Source organism: Manis javanica, chromosome 7 (assembly GCF_040802235.1).
Source record: "Manis javanica isolate MJ-LG chromosome 7, MJ_LKY, whole genome shotgun sequence".
NCBI classification, from domain to species: Eukaryota; Metazoa; Chordata; class Mammalia; order Pholidota; family Manidae; genus Manis; species Manis javanica.
The window spans coordinates 120,365,199-120,383,835 of NC_133162.1; the positions used below are offsets into that span (position 1 = coordinate 120,365,199).

Consider the following 18,637-nt stretch of genomic DNA (forward strand, 5'->3'; position numbering starts at 1 on the left):
AGAAGAAAGCAAGAAGTGAGATATTTTAGAATAATGAGAAAAATAAAATTAAATATACTTTCAGGACACATAGAAGAGAATATGCAAAGGATTAAACAACATCGATTTAAAAGATAAGCATAATGCCAGCATTAGTAGTTGCTCAATAAATGTGATTTGATTGAATGAAAGGAAGAGACAGTCATTATGCATAGGCAAAACAGCTGAAGATGATTTATTTATCAGAAAATTCAACAGAATAAACTAAAAGTGACAAAAACACTTCCTTATTGAAAAAGACAAATGCCTTTGTCAACACTATTCTAGGATGAAGTTGAGAGATGTAACTCCATGTACTGTTATTCACTCCAGAAAGAATGAAAAATGAACTATTTCTGAATGTTGGTCCAATAAAATGGCACTATCTGACCCTCTGGGAAACCTAGATTTTCCGTTGTTGCCAAGATAACAGACTCACATTCAAAGTGAGCGTACCAGGGTCCAGTCATGGACTCCAGGGACATTTAGAATCAGCACCCCTTTGCTCCCTCACAACTTTATAGCAGGACACAAGATTAGCCCACTGAAACGCAGTGTAGGTGACAGCCACACGTATCCCAGACCGTTCTTCAAAACAGGTGAGAGAGCAAACACTTAAGAGAACAGATAATGAAGAAGAAGGTAGGATCTCTAAATCAGAGGAGAAATAAAGATATTCCTGAGCTGAAGTCCTACAGGATTAAAACTTGCTCTCTGCAAGATCTGGTAGAACATGGGGTCTTTAAGCTAAAGTCTGAAAACTTGCCATAACCTGGGGGTATTCTAGGTAATTGGTCTAACAAGGGAACTTTGGTACTGTGGTAATCAGGTTTGGGCAACAATATGCAATAGTTGAAATCTCAATAGTATGAAATCTGCTGGAATGAAGTACTCATTCCCCTCAGCACACTGTGCCTTCCCCGAACACGTGTCATCCCAAAGTGTAACTGTTTATCCATGGACATATATCTGAGGACATCTGCTCACCCCTAGGCCAGGCATTCAGTATAAGCATGTTATGGAAAGAATTAATGTGGCTGCATCTGGCTGGGTTCTAAAAGTTAGAATTTCACGACTCTCACATGTTAATCTGTCCCCATCGGATGACTCAAATCTGAATCAGACCCCTGGGATATAACTATCGCTGCCTGGGGAGAGGTTCCAACAGGACCTTGAGAGCTGATGTTTTTGCCACATGAAGATAGTTAAGCACATGAACACCTAGACCCATGTCCATAAATGGCAAAGTGGAGAACCAGACAGGCCTACAGACATTGGAGGGAAAGGACAGAGAGGGTCCGCAGTATGTTTCATAAGATATAACTTTTCAAAGCTCCGCAGGGTTATCAAAGACCCAGTATCTCTTTGGTTGCTTCTATTGCACGTTCATTCTGGGAAATGAAATGAACTTCTTCCTGCAAGGTTTTTCACATGCGAGCTGCCGCCCTCCCACCTGCTTACCTGGCTGCTCAGCTTGGCGGCCTTCTTGGCCATTTCAATGTCCGGGCGGCCGAGCATGCTTAGCCCATGGCTGCCTTCCTTGCGGTGCTTGGCTCTGTACTCCACCTGAATCAAAGAAAACCAAAGTGGGCAATGCATTCTGGGTGGTGAGTGCCCCATGCTGCTTGTTGGCAGCGACCCTCCAGGACCAGGTGACATTTTAACCACACCTTACCTCGCTGGCCTGTTTGGCGGCCTGTGTGGCCTTCTTGATGTCTGGCCGATCAGCCACGGTGGTGTAATGCAGGTTTTCTTTGGCATCTTTTTTGTAAGCAACCTTTATTTGGAGAAAAAAATGTTTATTCACCTGAGAGAGATGTCTTTTAAAAAGTTCTCATTTAGCACAATGAACCTTTTTATTAAAACCAAAGCAATCCAACTACCATAGTTTTTTAACTACCAGATATAGAAATTAGGGTGACTGCTCCCTGGGACCAGCTCAGGACGCACCACCTTGGCGTCCACTGGCCCAAGCGGACCCTGAGAGTGTGGGCAGGGGAACTCACGTCACTCTGCTTCCTGGCCACCTCCATAGCGTGCTTCACCTCCGGGGGCTCCAGCATGATGGAGTAGTTGGACTTCCCTTTCTCCTTGACAAACTTCTTTTTGTAATTTGTCTACAAAGCCAGAATTACTTATGTGAGCAGAGGAAGCTGGGAGCAGAATTGACTTCTTCAAAGAACTGTCAGATCTCTGGGAAAATCCATGGCTCCCCATTTTGGAATCAGCCTAGAACTTGGACCTCTGATCCATATTCTAGTCCTTCCTCATCATTTCTGCCCTGGAACCCAACACTTGAAATACACAGCAGTCTCTGAAGTACTGACTGCATGCCAACGAAGCTCCTTTATTTACCATTTCTACCTTTTAAAAATATATGGAACCACAAAGTGCTCAAAAATACAGTACCATGATTATTGGGCAGAGATTACGAAGCTGCAATAAGGTGATTTTACTGCTCTAAAATTGTTCAGCAGCTTAATGCTAGCAGAGGCCACTCTTAATCAGCAATGCTTCCTCCCCTTACTAACATTAGGTCAGGAACATCTTACAATGCACATAACATGTCCCAGGGCAAAACCCACATCTACCATAGTTGTTCTAATTGGAAAGCCAATATATACTGAGTCCTCTTTTAAAGCCAAGTTTAAAATTGACCTATAGGTATTGAAGGTAAGAGTGAAGTGACAGAGAGGAAAGTGTTTGTAAGGAAAAAGGCAGCTTGCAGTCTTTCGCTGGGTTCTAAGGTGAAGTGGCACTGCTGTTGCCAGGAGTCCCGGGGCTGTCACTCACATCACTGACGTGCTTGGTCACTTCCTTGACGTGAACAGTGTCCCGGGTCTCCGGCAGTGTTGTGTATGAGCCCTGGGCCAAGTGCTTCTTGACGTAGTCCTTGTACTTGTTCTGAGGGAATCCACAGAGCACTCGTTAGAAGGCCTGCCTGGGGCATCAGCCGGAGGTGGAAGCAGAGCGTGTGGTTGCTGGGGGCTTACCTCGGACACCAGACCGCTGACGGTTTTTGCCAGGAGGATCTGAGGAGTGTCAGGCACAGCATGACAGGTTCCTCTTTCCTTTACGTGTTTTTCTTTGTATTTCAGCTGCAGGGGTGAAAATACATTTCTTTAGCTCTTCTGCATGTCCTGCATATATTTATTAAGCCCCTAAGTCATTAGCTAACTGGGAGAACAGCATTGTTGACAGAGTAGGAACATTAAACTAAAAAGATCTGAAGTCTGGAAACCTTGGGAAACATACACATGGATTTTCTTTATTTCTTCCAAGTTGAGGCTTTAATAACAATCAAAACTGCTCTCATGATAAATCTTACAACACAGCCTTAGTTCAGAGCACTTTAAAACATATTATCTGACCCTCTTCCAAGCCCTGGGAGGAATTATTATTCCTCTTTTACAGATGAGGAAACTGAAGCATGGACTATTACTGCACATAAACGACTGTTTCCTTACAGAACCCAGCCAGGCCTTCAGTCCCCGATTTCGGCTGTGTGAATTACCTTGAGGTGCCGGATAAGTCAAGAACTGTCTCCTGGATTTAACAGCTTTCCAATGCTGCTGCCCTGCTCTGCCCTGTCTCTGGTTCACTGGGAGAGGGGTGGTCGTGCAGGACCTGCACCCTGAGCTCCTCCAGCACAGCCCTCCTCTGTCCTTTCCTTGGAGTCCCTGGAGGCTGAGCTGCAGAAGACAGGCCTCAGGGAGGCCAGGCATCATCGGAGGGGCTGGATACTTACATCACTTTCTATTAAGGAATTCTTCAGCGCCAGCACCATGTCTTTATCATCAGTTACAGAAATCTTGCAACCCTTGAGGAACTCTCGGTCCAGCTTATATTCAAACTGTAACAGAACAAAGGCAGAGGAAGGTGGAAAAGGTGACAGGCACAGGAGGAAGCTGGCATTCGAGTGACCTGTCAGGAGTCCTCCTCTTTGCACTCGGACCACTTGCTGCCCGAACGGGTGCGGGGGCTTCTGGGCCCCTCACTGCGTGCTGGGCTCCTCCTTCCCAGCCCCGCGGCCAGGACCAAGTCACCCCAGCCTGCTCAGCCTCACTCAGGACTCGGAACCATTTGTGTCTGGGCCCAGCCATGGGAGCCCAGGCCCTGAGGTCTGCTTGCTAAGCCTGCCTCCCACTCCCCACAGCACTCCTGTCCTTCTCGGGTCACAAATGAGCCAGGGTTACCCCCGCAGCAGTGGGCATTTGAATCGTTATGAATTGTCCTGGCTCAGGTGTGTCATGCAGTCCCGACCATCTAGCTCACATCGCTTTGCTGCAGGGATGACTTGGCGGCCTGGATGAAGTCCGGTCTGTCGGGGATCCACCTCCAGTGGGCTTTGCTGGCTTCGTACAGCTTCTTGTAGTCCAGCTGTTAACGAGATGAAATAAATCATTCGGGGGGCTGAATTCATAACCACATGTGTGGCACAGAGGACTCCTCTTGCATTCAGCATACAGTAAGTCATGGTTCTTTACACCAGAGAAAACCCCATTAAAATGTCTGTACAATTTATGCCGCTGGTCGACTACTCAAGAGGTCATCTTGTGGAACCCCTTGGTCTCAAAATAGGGGCTAAAAATTTTAAAGGCCTCCAGGTGAAATGATTCCACAATCTAACATCATCGGTAGAGTTTAATCATCTTCATAGTCAAGTACTTTTAACTTCTAACTAAATTCAGGCTTAATTTTAAAAAATTATTAAACCCTTATATTATTTATCTCATGCTAGGCACTTTTCTAAGTGATTTATAAATGTTACTTCATGTAATGTTTATAACAATGGCATGAGATCGACAGCCAAGGGGTTGCCTAGAGGGTTAAATAGCCCCCCAAGGTGAGCCAGCTTGTAAATGGTGGAGCTGGGATTCCAACCTGGGCAGTCTGGCTGCGGACGTGCACTTCCCAGACTTCCCGTGTGAGCTCCAGAACTGATGGCCTCAGGCCAGTTCTGCAGCACAGGACTGTCTGTAACTTAGTGTGAGTGTCCTTGGGAAGAGCTTTCACCATCAGGCACATTTCTTTTTCTTTCTCTCTCTTTTGTCAAAGTATAATTTACACACAATAAACCATGCATGCTATTATGTATATTATTTGGCAAGTTCTTCTTCCCTATTTTATTGTGACCTTTTCAAATATACACCAGAGTTGCAAGAATCTTACAGAGAATGCCCATATGCCCACTGCCTGGATTCTGTAAGGTATGTTTTATTGCATTTGCTTCTTCCCATATCCATTCTGCCAACCCATCCCTCAACCCATCCTCAGGACACCTGTAAGCCTCCTTCCAGCCCCTATAGGCATTTCAGTTTGTTGGTCCTAATAAATATATAGGCACTAGTGAGCACTAGTTGGTTATAAATTACATTATGTAACCATTTTATATTTTTTAAAGTAAATACTGTTGGGGAATATCTTCCGAAAGGATGTGATCGCCAGTTGACCCATGAGCTGGACCTCAACAATCAGAGGCTCCTTATTCCCACCTCTGTCCTTGGAATGTGGGTTCCCTGCTCCCAGAGCCTGCCTCAAGGATAGTGATAGTGGTGCTGGGACCATCTGGGTATACATGACTGAATCCAGCTAAGGTTTCTATAAAACTTGTAAGATTTGGTGGTCGGGTACAGAGATCTACTTGTCTTGTGGCTGCCCAAGACAAGCGTCATATGTAAGTTCCCTTTGTTTATCACACCTACCGCCGACCAACCTGGAGGGGCCTGCCTCTTCCTTCTGACTGCCTCTGAATATGCAGGAAGCCCCCTCAGGAGCTTACAGACCAACAGATACTCGTGTAAGTGCACGAAATTGTTTCTATGGCCGAGGCTTTAAGATACCCCACTACGAAGAGATGAATCAGTACAGGGAGATCTGAGCAGGAGGAAGGTCTAGGCCAACTCCTGACAGCACTTAGTGACTACAAATTTTTTTTTTTTTCCATTAGAGGTGGGATCTAGAGTTTGGGGCAGGAGAACATGGAGGGTGGAAGGAATGAAAGATGCTGAGACACTTCCCATAATTAACTTTGATTTCTCGGTTAAATCTCCTCTTTCTCAGATACCTACTGCGAAGGCCACATGGGTGTAATATCAGTGGCACAGGGTTAGGCCCCTCTTGCTGTTCCTCATTCTCCTTCGGTGTGAGAACCAAAGGCAGCATTTAGATTCAGCGTCATTCATGATCCAGGGCCAACCTAACTCTTGATCCGGACTCATTAGAGCCCAATCACTTGAAGCCATATAAAGAGAGGTTGCTGTCCTGAAGAAGCTGACGAATCCCCTGCTAGGCTTGGAGATGTTTCTGGAACTTACATTGGTGTTGACTTTGTAGGCATCCTTGGCTGCTTTGATATGGACAGCATCGGGCACAATGGTGCAGTTGGATTTATTTCTTTGGTAAACTTCTTTGTATTTCAGCTGTGTGAGGAAACACAGCAACAAGGTTAATTCTTTATAATGGCCTAGTAAGCATTTTAAAAAACAAGAACTTAAAACCGTGACTATAGTCCCCAGTGCTCTTTCGGACAGAACAAATCTGTGAAGAGGGGATGCAGACATGCACTTTCCTGTCTCAGGTTTTAAAAAACCAGCCCCTCAGGATACATGTTTGCCAGAATCACCATAGGATTTAAGTCCCCTGAGCCTCGGCCAAAAGGGCCATTTGCACAGCCATCCACATGTGTCCGCCCTTCCCCAAATCAGAAAATCCTGAGTTCAGAACATTTTGAAAACTGCGGATGGAAGAGAGCTTTCCCCCAACAGCACACCCACCCAGAATTAGTCTTGTCTGCCTCCCAGGCCCCCAGAGTTCTGGCTGTTATGTCATGTTGTTGTTATTTCTTTGTCTATTCTTTCATTAAGTTGAACCCCTTGAGAGTGTATCATTTGTCCTCTCATTCCCAGCATCAGGCACATAGGAACCCCATAAATACTGGGTGAATGAATGAACTGGTGGATGCCGTCACCACCACAGTTACCACTGGAGTCTCATATCTGGCAAGTTCGGGTGTGTGTGGGTTTGGACGGGAGAGAGGAGGTCAGGACGGCTTTGCCTCTGTGAGCCCAGCAGGTGCTCACCCATCCTGGGCTGGGATCTCTACTTTACCTACTTTTGTTACTCTTCAATTTCAGGACCTGGGGTCCCCATTAGGGCATACTCACTAATTGATGCAGAAGAATCCCAGGTTTTAATGTGGTTAAGTCTCAAATGAAACTGTTTTAAGGAAGCCTAGTAGTATTATTAAATTTGCCTGGTCATATGAATCACAGTTTTCTGAGTTTCACCATAGACTTAGTATCTTTAGGGGAAAGGCCTGGAAATCCTTATTTTTCACCCATATCTCAGGTTGTTGCTATAATTAGAAAGTTTAGGGGAAATGGATGCAGAAATGCCTCACTTTTCCTGTAGTGGGAAGAGATGGGCTGCTCCACACAAAGGATCTATCCAATAGATGTCTATGAACACGTAGTGAAGTGCCAAAACTTATTTTCACATGAAAATATTTTTTAAATGTTTTACACATTTCCACCTTCATAATACTGAATGTATTTAATGTTTTTCATGGCAACTCAGGGTCAACAGGTGAACACATTTATGCATCTACCAAAAAGTCCTGAGCAGAAGCCATAGTAAGGCTTTGCAGCAGGAATGGGCTAATCCACAGTTGCCTTTATAGTCTTTCTGGTGCCCATGTAGCCATGGAGTTCTTTAAATATTTCATCTATTTAAAACCAAAATGATGATAGTTTTCAACCACAGAATCTAGCTACATATCTGAGAATTTATTAATATAATTTCTCCTCCAGTTCAGAGTACTAGAATTTAATGGCTACCTTGTTCCTCTTAGTCAAGATAAGGCTTACAGAGCATGGATGGCATTTATGGCACAATGCACACTTCCAAATGGCCTCAGCAATATCTCTACTCCCACCCTGGCTACATGTTTTTCTTCAATGTGACCTCGGTATTGTTTATCCAGAGGTGACATTTATCTCTTCACCCCTTGAATCTGGGTGTGTGTGACACCCAGGAAAATATGATTCTGTGTCAGTTCCAGGAATAGGCCTTCACTGGCCTGGAAGCTTCTACTCCAGCCTCTGGGAACCCAGCCACTGTGCTGGGAGATGTCCAAACCACATGGAAAGACCTCATGCAGGCAACCCCGTCTACACCACAGCGGAGCTCCCAGTCCACAGCAGTTGTCAACTGCCAGCTATGTGAGTGAGCCCCATTGGAGGTCCCAGCCCACCAGAGCTCCAGCTGTCTGTCAACAGCACATGGAGCAGAGGGTCCACTCAGCTGTGCCCAGTCAGCTCTCAGAACCATGAGCCAAAGAAGATGACTGCTGTTTTAAGCCACTAAGTTTTAGGGGGACTGTTACACAGGAAGAGATAACTGGACCAGGTTTGTTAGATCCCATTAGAAATAGGGCAAGATGAGAGGGGCTGCAAAGCCATTCAGTCACTTACGTCGCTGACTTCATCCTTGACCTTTCGGACATGCAGCAGCATGGGCGTGTCGTGGATGGTGGTGTAGCCTCTGGGCCTGGCCTTGTTGTATTCCAACTTATAAAGTATCTGAACGAGATGGAAAAGCACAAGACAACGTTCTGCATCTTTATTTACAACGTAATGTAATGTAGAAATATAAATGCAAAGGGTATTTTTTTGAGTGGACACCAAGGAAAGAGGCTTCTTTAAACTCAACAGGTGCTTTCATCCTTTCTGCTAAGGCCTTGGTGCCTCTAACATGGGGTGTCTGCAATTTGGTTGGAATAATTCTGTATTGAAAAGAAGAGTCCTGAGCATAGCAGGATATTTAGCATCCCCGCCTCCCTCCGACTAAATGGCAGTAGAGTCTTCCAAACCTTGTGACAATCTAAAATGCCCCTCCGTGTTTGAGAACCCGCTCAGTGCTTCTTGTACTCACATCACTGATCTGTTTGTTGACTTTTGTGGTACGCAGGTGTTCTGGGGTGTCCACAACCGAGGTGAATTTGTCCTTTGATTTTTCATAGTTTTTCCTGTATTTGATCTAAATCGTAGAAGAGAAGAGCGAGTTAACTTGAAGCAGAATAGTAGTGGGCTTTAAGGAATCTAATTTTCCTCTTGAGAGAGTCCCACAGCAAATAGTAGGATTAGGTTATAAATCACAGATGTGGGGGATGGTATCATGCTTTCTCTTTCAGTCCTAACTGGAGATGCTTGATATACATCTGTGTTTGATTGCAATAGTGTAATGGAATGAGCAAATAATAATAATAATAATAATAATAAATGATATTTTCCATATATTTTATACATGTAGAAACTGAAGCCCAGAGAGGTTAAGAGGCTGAGCTAAGGGCACATAGTGAATCTCAGAGCCAGGACTAGACCCTTGTTCTCTGACACTGGCAAGTAATGCTTCACTCACAATATGCTGCATCAAATATGTATGATCTCTCAAAGTATGTTTCCATATCAAAGATGGGACAGGTGTAAAATAAAAAATGAGTGCAGTAGTCCCCTCTTATCCACATTTTCACTTCCTGAGGCTTCAGTTCCCCACGGTTGACGGTGGTCGGGACGCAGGCGCTCCTCCTCCTGATGTGTGGCCAGGTCACTCTTAGCCTAACGCCACGTCACAGTGCCTATGTCATTCCCCTCACATCATCTCATCATGGCATTGTTCCATCTGACATCGTCACAAGAAGGGTGAGCATGGTATGATTACATATTTTGAGAGAGAGATACCACATTCACATAACTTGTATTATAGTATATTGCTATAATTGTTCTATTTCATTATTAGGTACTGTTGTTCATCTCTTACTGTACCTAGTTTATAAATTAAACTTTACCATTGGTATGTATGTATAGGAAAAAACATAGAATATATAAGGGTTTGATATTATCCAGTTTCAGGCATCCACTGGGGGAGGGGGTCTTGGACCATATCCCCTATGGATAAGGGGGGACTACTGTATACAGAGTTTAAAGTATTTATAATTTTTAAAAAGACATTCATTTTTGTAATTTCCAGGTCATGATGTTTTCCGTGCACATAAGCCATTTCAAGCAGAACAGATACAAAAAGAACAATATTTCATGCACAACTCCAGGATGGTCATATCAGGACAAAGGACACGTTCAGGCAAAGAGAATGTTCATAGGGGATGTCATCTCCCTCATTTTACATGTTGATTAGATGTCAAACTAAAGTGACAAAACAAGTTGCTAATATAAAAGAATGATTAAAAGCTTTTGTGTGGGAACCATGTCATTTTACTAACATTGCATCTGGTAGTTAAGCAATTATCACTGTTTTTAGCTTCTTCAAAGGTGAAAGAAAGGTCGGGTGTGGGCTTCAGCTGACCTTGTAGGAAGGCAATGCGGTCAGCAATGTTATTCAGAAGTATGTGTGAGGACAATGTGTTGGAAATGACCTAACAAATTCAGCATCCGAGTCAAAGAGCCACGTTTCTCCCAAATGGTCCAGTTATAGTGATCATTGAACAATGGACAGATGAGATGGAAACATATTATTCAGATCTTTTGTGTTGTTGAATCTACTTAATATCCTTACTCTTCAAGGAATCTATTACTTTGGAGCATGTATTGAAAAATATAAATTAATGTTATACCAACTTGGAAATAAAGTTTGAAAAAGTCTCAGTGAATCTTATGAGGAGTTCCAAAGGAGCCGAAGGACACACGGGGATGGCTGCCGCGCCAGTGCCCTTGGCCACACTGGAGTTCATTAACAAGGAATGAACACATGTGCAGCTTTACATGTGAAATCAGCTTGGGCAGGGGGGCAGGGGAAGGACACCAAGGAAAGCCAAAAGGTGAATGTCCCCGAGGCTTCTCAGTCTCTTCTTCACATCACAGCAGACATTACCTGGCTCCACATGTGTGTGTTGTAGAGGGCAGTCAACATGTCTGGACGAAGAATTTCATTACATCCATGTTGCAGAAACATCTTGGCACTAGATTTATATTTTTTCTGTTCATGCAAAGAGCAGTGAAGCACATAAGAGGCTTAGGAAGACAGAAGAGAACATGGCTCTATATCCCCATCACTTGTGAGTGAAGAGATGTAGGCCCACACACTCCTTGTGCTCACATGGACGTGTGAGTGAAGACACCAAATATATTGTGATACCAAGCAGAATGACTGCCATACTTGCACTGACCATCCCTAGTCCTTGTGGGCACGACATGCCTAGTCCCACCAAAACTGCCTTATAGAAAAGAAGATACCATTAGAACAGGAAAATACAGAAAGGAATTCTGTCTTCTTTTCTTCTATTAATTTGTCTCTGTTTTTGCTTTTGCCACTCAATTTGCAGTTTATAATTGCAGCTTACAAACAGGCCCTCCAGAGGAGCGAAGCGGGGAAGACCCAACTTTTGTTTTCCGTCTTCACCACAGCACACGTGAGCACACAGAGCACAGACTGGCACACTCAAATAGCTCATGGGCTCTTTGGGTGGCTAGACAGATACTTTGAAACAGAACATCCCAATATCATAGGCAAAACCTATGACATCCTTGCGGCAGACGGGACGACATCTCATGAGAAGCTGGAGCACAGTCCCGCGTGGCCAGCCAGCCGCACCACAGTACCTGACTGATCTGGTCGCCTGCGATCTTAGCCAGCAGATGTCTAGGCTCATCGACTACTAGGTGGTATTTATCTTTCCGCTTCTCATAATCAGATCTGTATTTTTTCTGCTCAAACATCATATCAAATTATGCAAGGATTTAACTTCAAGGCTACCCAGAAATGTCCCAAGATTACATGCCCAGAGAGCCAAAAATATGTCATTTCTAAAGGTGGGCTCCCAAAGCATCAGGGTAGTAAAAACCAGGGAGGCCAAGAGAGTCCAGTGAAGAAAATTCATCTAGAGAAGGCTGGGGCTTGGGCTAGATCTGATTTACAACATGGACACTGGAGTCCCTTGTACCAGAACATCTTCCGTATTTACAGATGATGCCATTAGCAACGAGAGGTTTCAGGTATCTTACTTTGTATTTAAAATAAGGCACAGATAAACTACAGCTTTACTGCCTAAGGCTGTGAGAATAAAAAATCATGTTGATGGACAAATTCTAATAATCTCGTAAAATTAGTAAATTTTTTCAACTGTAAGAGAGACCTGGAAATCCTTCATGAATTAGAAAAACAGAAACAAAATATGTCAAGACTGTCTTCCTAGAAAGCTACTGACAGCAATTCTTCAGAGTCATCCAGCCTGAAATCTACTGAAAATGAACTACATCAAATAAAAAAACAACAAAAACAGCAAAAAAGTCATATATGAAACAAACATACCATTGGTTACATTTTAATTTTTAGATACATTTTACTAATTTTCTAACATTATTTTTGGATTTACATAAACCCATGGAAAACCCAAAGATAGGATATACAAAACCATCCCGACATAAGTTGATTCATAGCTGGTGTATTTCAGCCATTTTAAGCTAAATTTAACTTAAATTATTGGGAGGACAGTTCCAGGAAAGACTGGATAGAATATAAAGGAATATTTTGGCGGCAAATGGATAATCTTCTGCACCAATGTGCAAGTAACAAGGGTGACACATTTGAATGCATGAATCACAACTGCCCCCTTGGCTCTTTCAATGACGCCATTTCTGTGCCTTGTAAGGGATACTAAATCAACCTTGAACTTCTGGGTCTCCCAACTTTACACAAAATCATCGTCAAGGGAGCTCAGCTGATAGTCACCAAAATCTTTTACATCCTCGCTCCTGTCACCCAAAGGGCTGTGCCATTCTGTGTAAGTGCAAACAGGGCAATGATGGCTGTGGGGCCCTCACGCCACTCCCACTCTGGATAGCTCTTTCACTTGTTTTATTCATGCTTTTGGTAGAGCCATAAGGTGGTGACATTGTTAAGAGTCTTCCCAAATTTTTATCTCTAATCAACACTTAGAATGGCTCTCCTATCATTTTATGCACTGGGCTTTAATCAAGTAACGCTATAGACTTCTTAAGGGACTTAAATAAGCTGAATTGGATCAGGTCATACATACCTCATTCATCAACTGAGTTGCATACTTGAAATGCCTATTGATTGGACAATCTGGGACATACTTGAAATCTGACTTTGTCCTTTCGAATACTTCTTTATATTTATACTAGGGAAAACACAGAGTGGTTATTTGATAGCAGTCTGTATCTTAAGAATGAGATGTGCCATTTGTCTTACCGTAAAATTGTGGAGATTCATTAACAGAGCTAGCAAGTAATTACTGAACATTAACTCTGTCTCCCAAGGCAATGAAAGGTATACCCGCATGGATGTCTTAAAAACTACCTACAAAATATACACTTTCATTGGATGGACATCAAATAGACCTACTTTCCATATTGGGTAAAAATCCAACTTAGTTTTTTCTTTGTTTCTATATATTCTAATGATTATGATTTTAATTTGAAGGTATTTCCATGTCTGTTTGAAGACAGTTTTTAGTGCATTAATTTTAAATAATTTTCCAATAATTAATGGGACAATCAGATATTTTAGAGCATGGGATGGCTAACACCTAGACCACCACCTGTTTTTAAAGAGCCCCATGAATTAATTTTTTTTTTAACAATTTTGAGATTGTAACAAAGAATATGTAGCAGAATGAATGTGGCTCATAAAGTCTAAAATATTCACTATCTGGCACTTTTTAGAAGTATCTTGGTTTCTATTTTAGAACTCAAAAGAAGCTAATCAATTGCTTTATTTTGGAAATAGGAAAAGGAGGCCATAAAAACAAGGTACTGGCCTCAAATCACACATCAAGTTTGTGGATTAAAATAATTCCACTTTGTATTTGTTACCATTTCAACTCTAACAGGATAAATCACCCAGAGACCTGTTAATAGGAAGGAAATTCTGGAAAACCATGAGAAGTTCTACTGAGATGACCAGTTATCAAATTCAAATAAATGATAGAAAAAATGAGGACTATAGTCAATGAGGTTAGGAGTAAAAAAATTTCTAAGTAGAGTGAACAATTCAGTCTGTACTCCAAGTACAGGGTTTAAAAGTGAGGATGGAAATACAAAAATATTTCCTCAGTGCTAATTCTCTTTGTGGCCACTGGATATGTTGAATGGATGTGACCATTTCCTTGAGCAGATATACCTTGCTATAGAGAGTCTTGTTCTTTTCAGCCAGAGTGAAGTCAGGGGTATCATAGGCATAACAACCAATGCCTTTAAGCCAGGTCCAATCTTCCTTGTATTTTACCTGGAAGAAGAACGTCAAAGAATTTTAAGAATCTATCTCCAAACAGCAGTAGATTAGATACAAGCAGAACAAACAGAAGCTCTGACCGCTGAGGTAAATGGAATAATAAAATATTAAAACAATTATTGAAGAGAAGTTTCCAATAATACTGATTTCTGCTCATTTTTCAGTTTATCACTGAATTGTATATGGAAATTTTAATTTTTAATACCAATTCAAATTTAACAGGCATACTTTCCTAGAGAGTATATCATTAGCTTGGCAGCTGTATTTTCATCTAAGGAGCTGCAATGTCTTTCTAGATGAACATTGTCTTGTGTCTTAATTGTGTCATGAAGTTGTATCTTCAATTAATTAAAAAAAAAGGCTATTTCCTAGATGGAGTATATCTCTTTCAGTCATGTAATACGATATCATACACTTAGAAGAAAAATTGTTTATCAGTTTGAATGTATTATTTCTCCCTCTCAAGTTGAAATTTTCACTTTTGTAGCAATGAGTTTTATGATTTGAACATCCATCCATACACAAAATCTTAATAAGTTTTTATGCAGTGTTTGATTACAGAAGTTATATGGGAAAATGAATTTATGTGTAAAAACAGATGATGCGAGAACCCACATTGCTGACTGCATCAGTGACTGCCCGATGGTGGAAGTGCTCAGGACGGTCAGGGATGGACGTCCAGATTCCCAGCTGACTCATATAGGCCTCCTTGTATTTCACCTGTGGCAAAAACACAAAGATAGCTCTAAAGTCTTACCTATATTTAATGTTCAGTCTACTTCTCTCCAGAAAGCTTTAGGAAAGGGAGGATATCACACACACACACAAAAAGATGGCAGGGGGGATAACCCAACACAAGTAGAAATATAAAATATATAGGGACATACTTTGCTGATGTCGTCTGTGACTTTGCGATGATAAACAATATCCAGAGCATCCTTCACGGTGTGGTATTTCCCTTTGGTCTTTTGAAATGTTTCTTTGTAGCGTAGCTGGAAAGAGAAAAAGCACATAAATTATGAAAAACTACCAAGTTGAATAACTGAGTTATTGTAAGCCTGAACTTTCTTGGGTCTTCTCTCTTAGGTTTTCCCATGAATATATTTAGAACAGACTAAAAACCTGTTTCAGGATTTCACATCCTGAAAGAGAAAAAGGGCATTAGGAGAAAACTAATGAAATCTGAATAAAAGATGGAGTTTAGTAATAATGCATCAATATTAGTTCATTGGTTGTGATACATGTACAATGGTGTTAACAGAAAAATGGGTGTAGTATATATGCAAACTATCTGTACTATCTTCACAAGTTTTCTCAAAGTCTAAACTACTTGGAATAAAAAGTTTATTTAAATCTAATCTGGAAGGAGAAAACATAGTCTTGTTGAGTTCAAGGCATACTGATGCACATGGAAAAACAAAGATTTAGTTTCTAACTCTCAATATTACAATGCCTTCTCCAAAACGAAGTAATGAAATTTAATTTCATTACAATCTTTATCTTTGTGGCATCTCAAGAAACAATAGCTCTGACTTTAACCTAGGAATATCATAGAAGATTCGTCCCATCTATGCAAGGTGGGTACTTCTCTACAGTCTGTTTTCAATCTTAAACAAGTCTTTTCTCTTTGGGTAGCTGAGCAAACACATAATAAAAGCTGTCTTTTCTTTGACTTTGTAACTTTGTTTTTCACATGGATAATATCATAAAATAACTTAGCTCTATTTGTGGGGAAAGCCACTGTAGATAAACCAAACTTAATGCCACATACCACCCTTGTTACATTGGACTATTTTAAAGATTAGAGTTCTCAGTATTGCACTGAGAACGCCCTGGGATTGGGACTGGCCAATGGGGCATAGTCAGGGGCCAATTTCACTGGGCGGCCACCCCCAAAATGTGATGATGCAGAGTAAGTTTGGTTCAGATTAATACTCAATGGCAATCTTAATGTGATAAAGATGGGGCTGTCACAGAAAGACTAAAAATATCCTAAGGGACAGATTTTGAGAATAGTATATAATTTTCTTAGCTTATATTTTAAGCAAATTGGCATTGCCTCTGTCCAACTAGCAGACTCCTCTCAGCTCCAGATGAAAATTTCTGACAAATTTATGGGACTGAGATATTGTTTCAATTTGCTGTAGCCTTTCCCACTTCTGTTTAGAGATCACTGTAATTACTTTAAGATGCCTTGGAAAGCTAGAAGCTATGCTGCTAAGTTGAGGGGTTATCTGGTTGTCTGAGCTTTTGGCTGGGTGTAAGTCCCAACGTGTCCAATCCTCCAGGGATTCTGGTTTCAGTAATGGGTACAATGCATTTGCAGGTGGGCTCTGAGCCACAAAACTGGTAAGGACTGGTCATCTACCTGGGTTGATTTATTTTAATTCCTTTGTTAATGGATAACCTCATTACCATTAAAAGGCAGTTGTATCCTTGATCATGCGGTATGGGAAAAGAAAGCCTGTCCCTCCTAATTCTAACTTATGCGTCATTCACAAGATTTGGGTAAGTGATCAAGAGAAGAAAGGGAACAAACATTATTCTGAGTGTCAACTAAGAGCCCAGCTCTGTGCTGGGAATGTTCTATACATTATCTTGTTTAGTCTAATTTAATCATCACAATTCTTATTCTCATTCCACATGCAAGAAAATAGAGTCTCAGAAAAATTAGATGAATTATAGTCATACAGTAGGCAAGTGAGGGTGTCAGGACTTGAAACCATGTTTGGCTTACTCCCAGACCATGATTTCATGGATAAGTAGTTGTCAAGTATCCCTAGGAAATCTAACAAAGAATTATAAAAAAGGGTTATCATTTTGCCTACAAGGGCAATAAGAAACACAATAGGCTTTTAGTGTCTCTTAGCATTATTCTTAGCTATTTTGCCTGACTGGTATTTGTGTCTGTTTTTGTTGTTGATGTTTAATGTTTCTGTTGTTTTCATGACCCATGTTGTGGACCAGGTCTCGGAACTATGGCTGTGACTGTAATATCTTGTTTCTTAGGTACTTCAACCGCGGCTGTCCCCACCACCAGAGGGGAAAGAAGGACGGGAAGCGTACATCACTGGCATTCCAGTAAGCCTTCTTGGCTCTGATGAGGATTGGCGTATCTAGAACTGGGGTGTACTTGTCCTTCATCTTCTCATATTGAATCTTGTACTTTGTCTAAAAAATAAAGATACGAAAGAGAGACAAACTTCAGTTCAAGTATGTTTATCCCTACCAATTCACAACCAAGTCACAGACCCAGCCTGGGGACACATTGCGTCATGCTAAGAAAGCTTTGCCTTCTGTGTTTTGATGCTGCTGAGCGCAATGTATAGAAATGAACTCTCTGATCAGAGGCAGCAGGTGAGGGTTTTAAGGAAGGATTTTGTTCTTTAAACCATGGTTCGGTGCGGGATTCCCATCGTACCTCGCTGACCATGTCCTTCACGTCTTTAGCGTGTTTCAGGGCTCTGGTCTGGTTTCCGGCGTGATGATGGGGTCTCTCTTTGGTGGCAAGTTCAACATACAGATACTACATTATCAGAAAATAGAGATGTTACAGAAATAAACACTTCTAATTTAGTATTCAGTTATCTTCATTCATTTCTAACCCTTCAATGGGAGGGTTGTGTCTACTTGCTCTCTTGGGTTTTTTTTTATCTATGATATGTATTTCTGTTAATTTGTTTCTCTGTGTGTCTCACATTTGGCAACACATACACAAACTCCAGTTACCTAATATCCTCACATTGAGTATGGTCCAATCTAAAGTCACGTGATAAAGAATAACAATGAAAGAATGAGAGGATTCGGACAGAGCCCTCAACATTTTTTCCGTTTTTGCCTGAATGCATGACATTAGCTTCATCTGTCTGTGGACAATAGATAAGTCCTGTGAAATGAATCCAGGTATTTCTTTTCACTACCCGGGGTTCACACACTACTCACCCAATGACAAAAGTTGTGTAGAACTTAGAAAAAAAGACATGGTATTACCTCCTCATGTAAAACATACCACAGTGATGATGGTCCAGAAGAAAACTACTTCTTGAAGTTAATGGGCGCGAGGCTGCATCGAGGACAGCCAAGTGTGTGAAGTGCTGTGGGCCAGGAGTGGTCAGCCACAGACAGTCGCCCCTGTGAGGACGGCATGGCAGGCCCACGAGTCTTCGCGAGTGAATCTCACCTGACTCTGAAGCTTCTGCCCTCGCTTGGCTCTTAAAACATCAGGAGTATCAGGGATGGAGGTGAAGATTGACTTCTGCTTCCTGCCTGTAGCTCTGTACGCCAGCTGGACATAAAACAGTCACCGCCATCATTTCTGTTTCATCCACCTGTCATGTTCTCTACTGATGCC

The 18,637-nt window shown here is 41.9% G+C and overlaps 1 protein-coding gene across 30 annotated transcripts in view; it reads right to left on the minus strand.

Moving 5' to 3' along the window:
- Nucleotides 1-18,637, minus strand: part of NEB (nebulin) — a 199,472-nt gene that overhangs the window by 27,763 nt on the left and 153,072 nt on the right. For 26 of the 30 annotated variants that reach the window (XM_073241429.1, XM_073241446.1, XM_073241444.1 and 23 more), the window contains 18 exons: nucleotides 18,467-18,571; nucleotides 17,708-17,812; nucleotides 17,353-17,457; nucleotides 15,174-15,278; nucleotides 14,902-15,006; nucleotides 14,176-14,280; nucleotides 13,070-13,174; nucleotides 10,906-11,010; nucleotides 8,953-9,057; nucleotides 8,493-8,600; nucleotides 6,336-6,440; nucleotides 4,294-4,398; nucleotides 3,767-3,871; nucleotides 3,012-3,116; nucleotides 2,812-2,922; nucleotides 2,025-2,135; nucleotides 1,694-1,795; nucleotides 1,480-1,584 (listed from right to left, as the gene is read on the minus strand). In XM_073241429.1, coding sequence (XP_073097530.1) covers nucleotides 1,480-1,584; nucleotides 1,694-1,795; nucleotides 2,025-2,135; nucleotides 2,812-2,922; nucleotides 3,012-3,116; nucleotides 3,767-3,871; nucleotides 4,294-4,398; nucleotides 6,336-6,440; nucleotides 8,493-8,600; nucleotides 8,953-9,057; nucleotides 10,906-11,010; nucleotides 13,070-13,174; nucleotides 14,176-14,280; nucleotides 14,902-15,006; nucleotides 15,174-15,278; nucleotides 17,353-17,457; nucleotides 17,708-17,812; nucleotides 18,467-18,571 — 1,902 coding nt within the window. Of the gene's footprint in view, nucleotides 1-1,479; nucleotides 1,585-1,693; nucleotides 1,796-2,024; nucleotides 2,136-2,811; nucleotides 2,923-3,011; nucleotides 3,117-3,766; nucleotides 3,872-4,293; nucleotides 4,399-6,335; nucleotides 6,441-8,492; nucleotides 8,601-8,952; nucleotides 9,058-10,905; nucleotides 11,011-11,633; nucleotides 11,739-13,069; nucleotides 13,175-14,175; nucleotides 14,281-14,901; nucleotides 15,007-15,173; nucleotides 15,279-17,352; nucleotides 17,458-17,707; nucleotides 17,813-18,466; nucleotides 18,572-18,637 lie in introns of all 30 variants that reach the window. The other 4 variants (XM_073241436.1, XM_073241448.1, XM_073241420.1 and 1 more) reach the window with 2 other exon arrangements.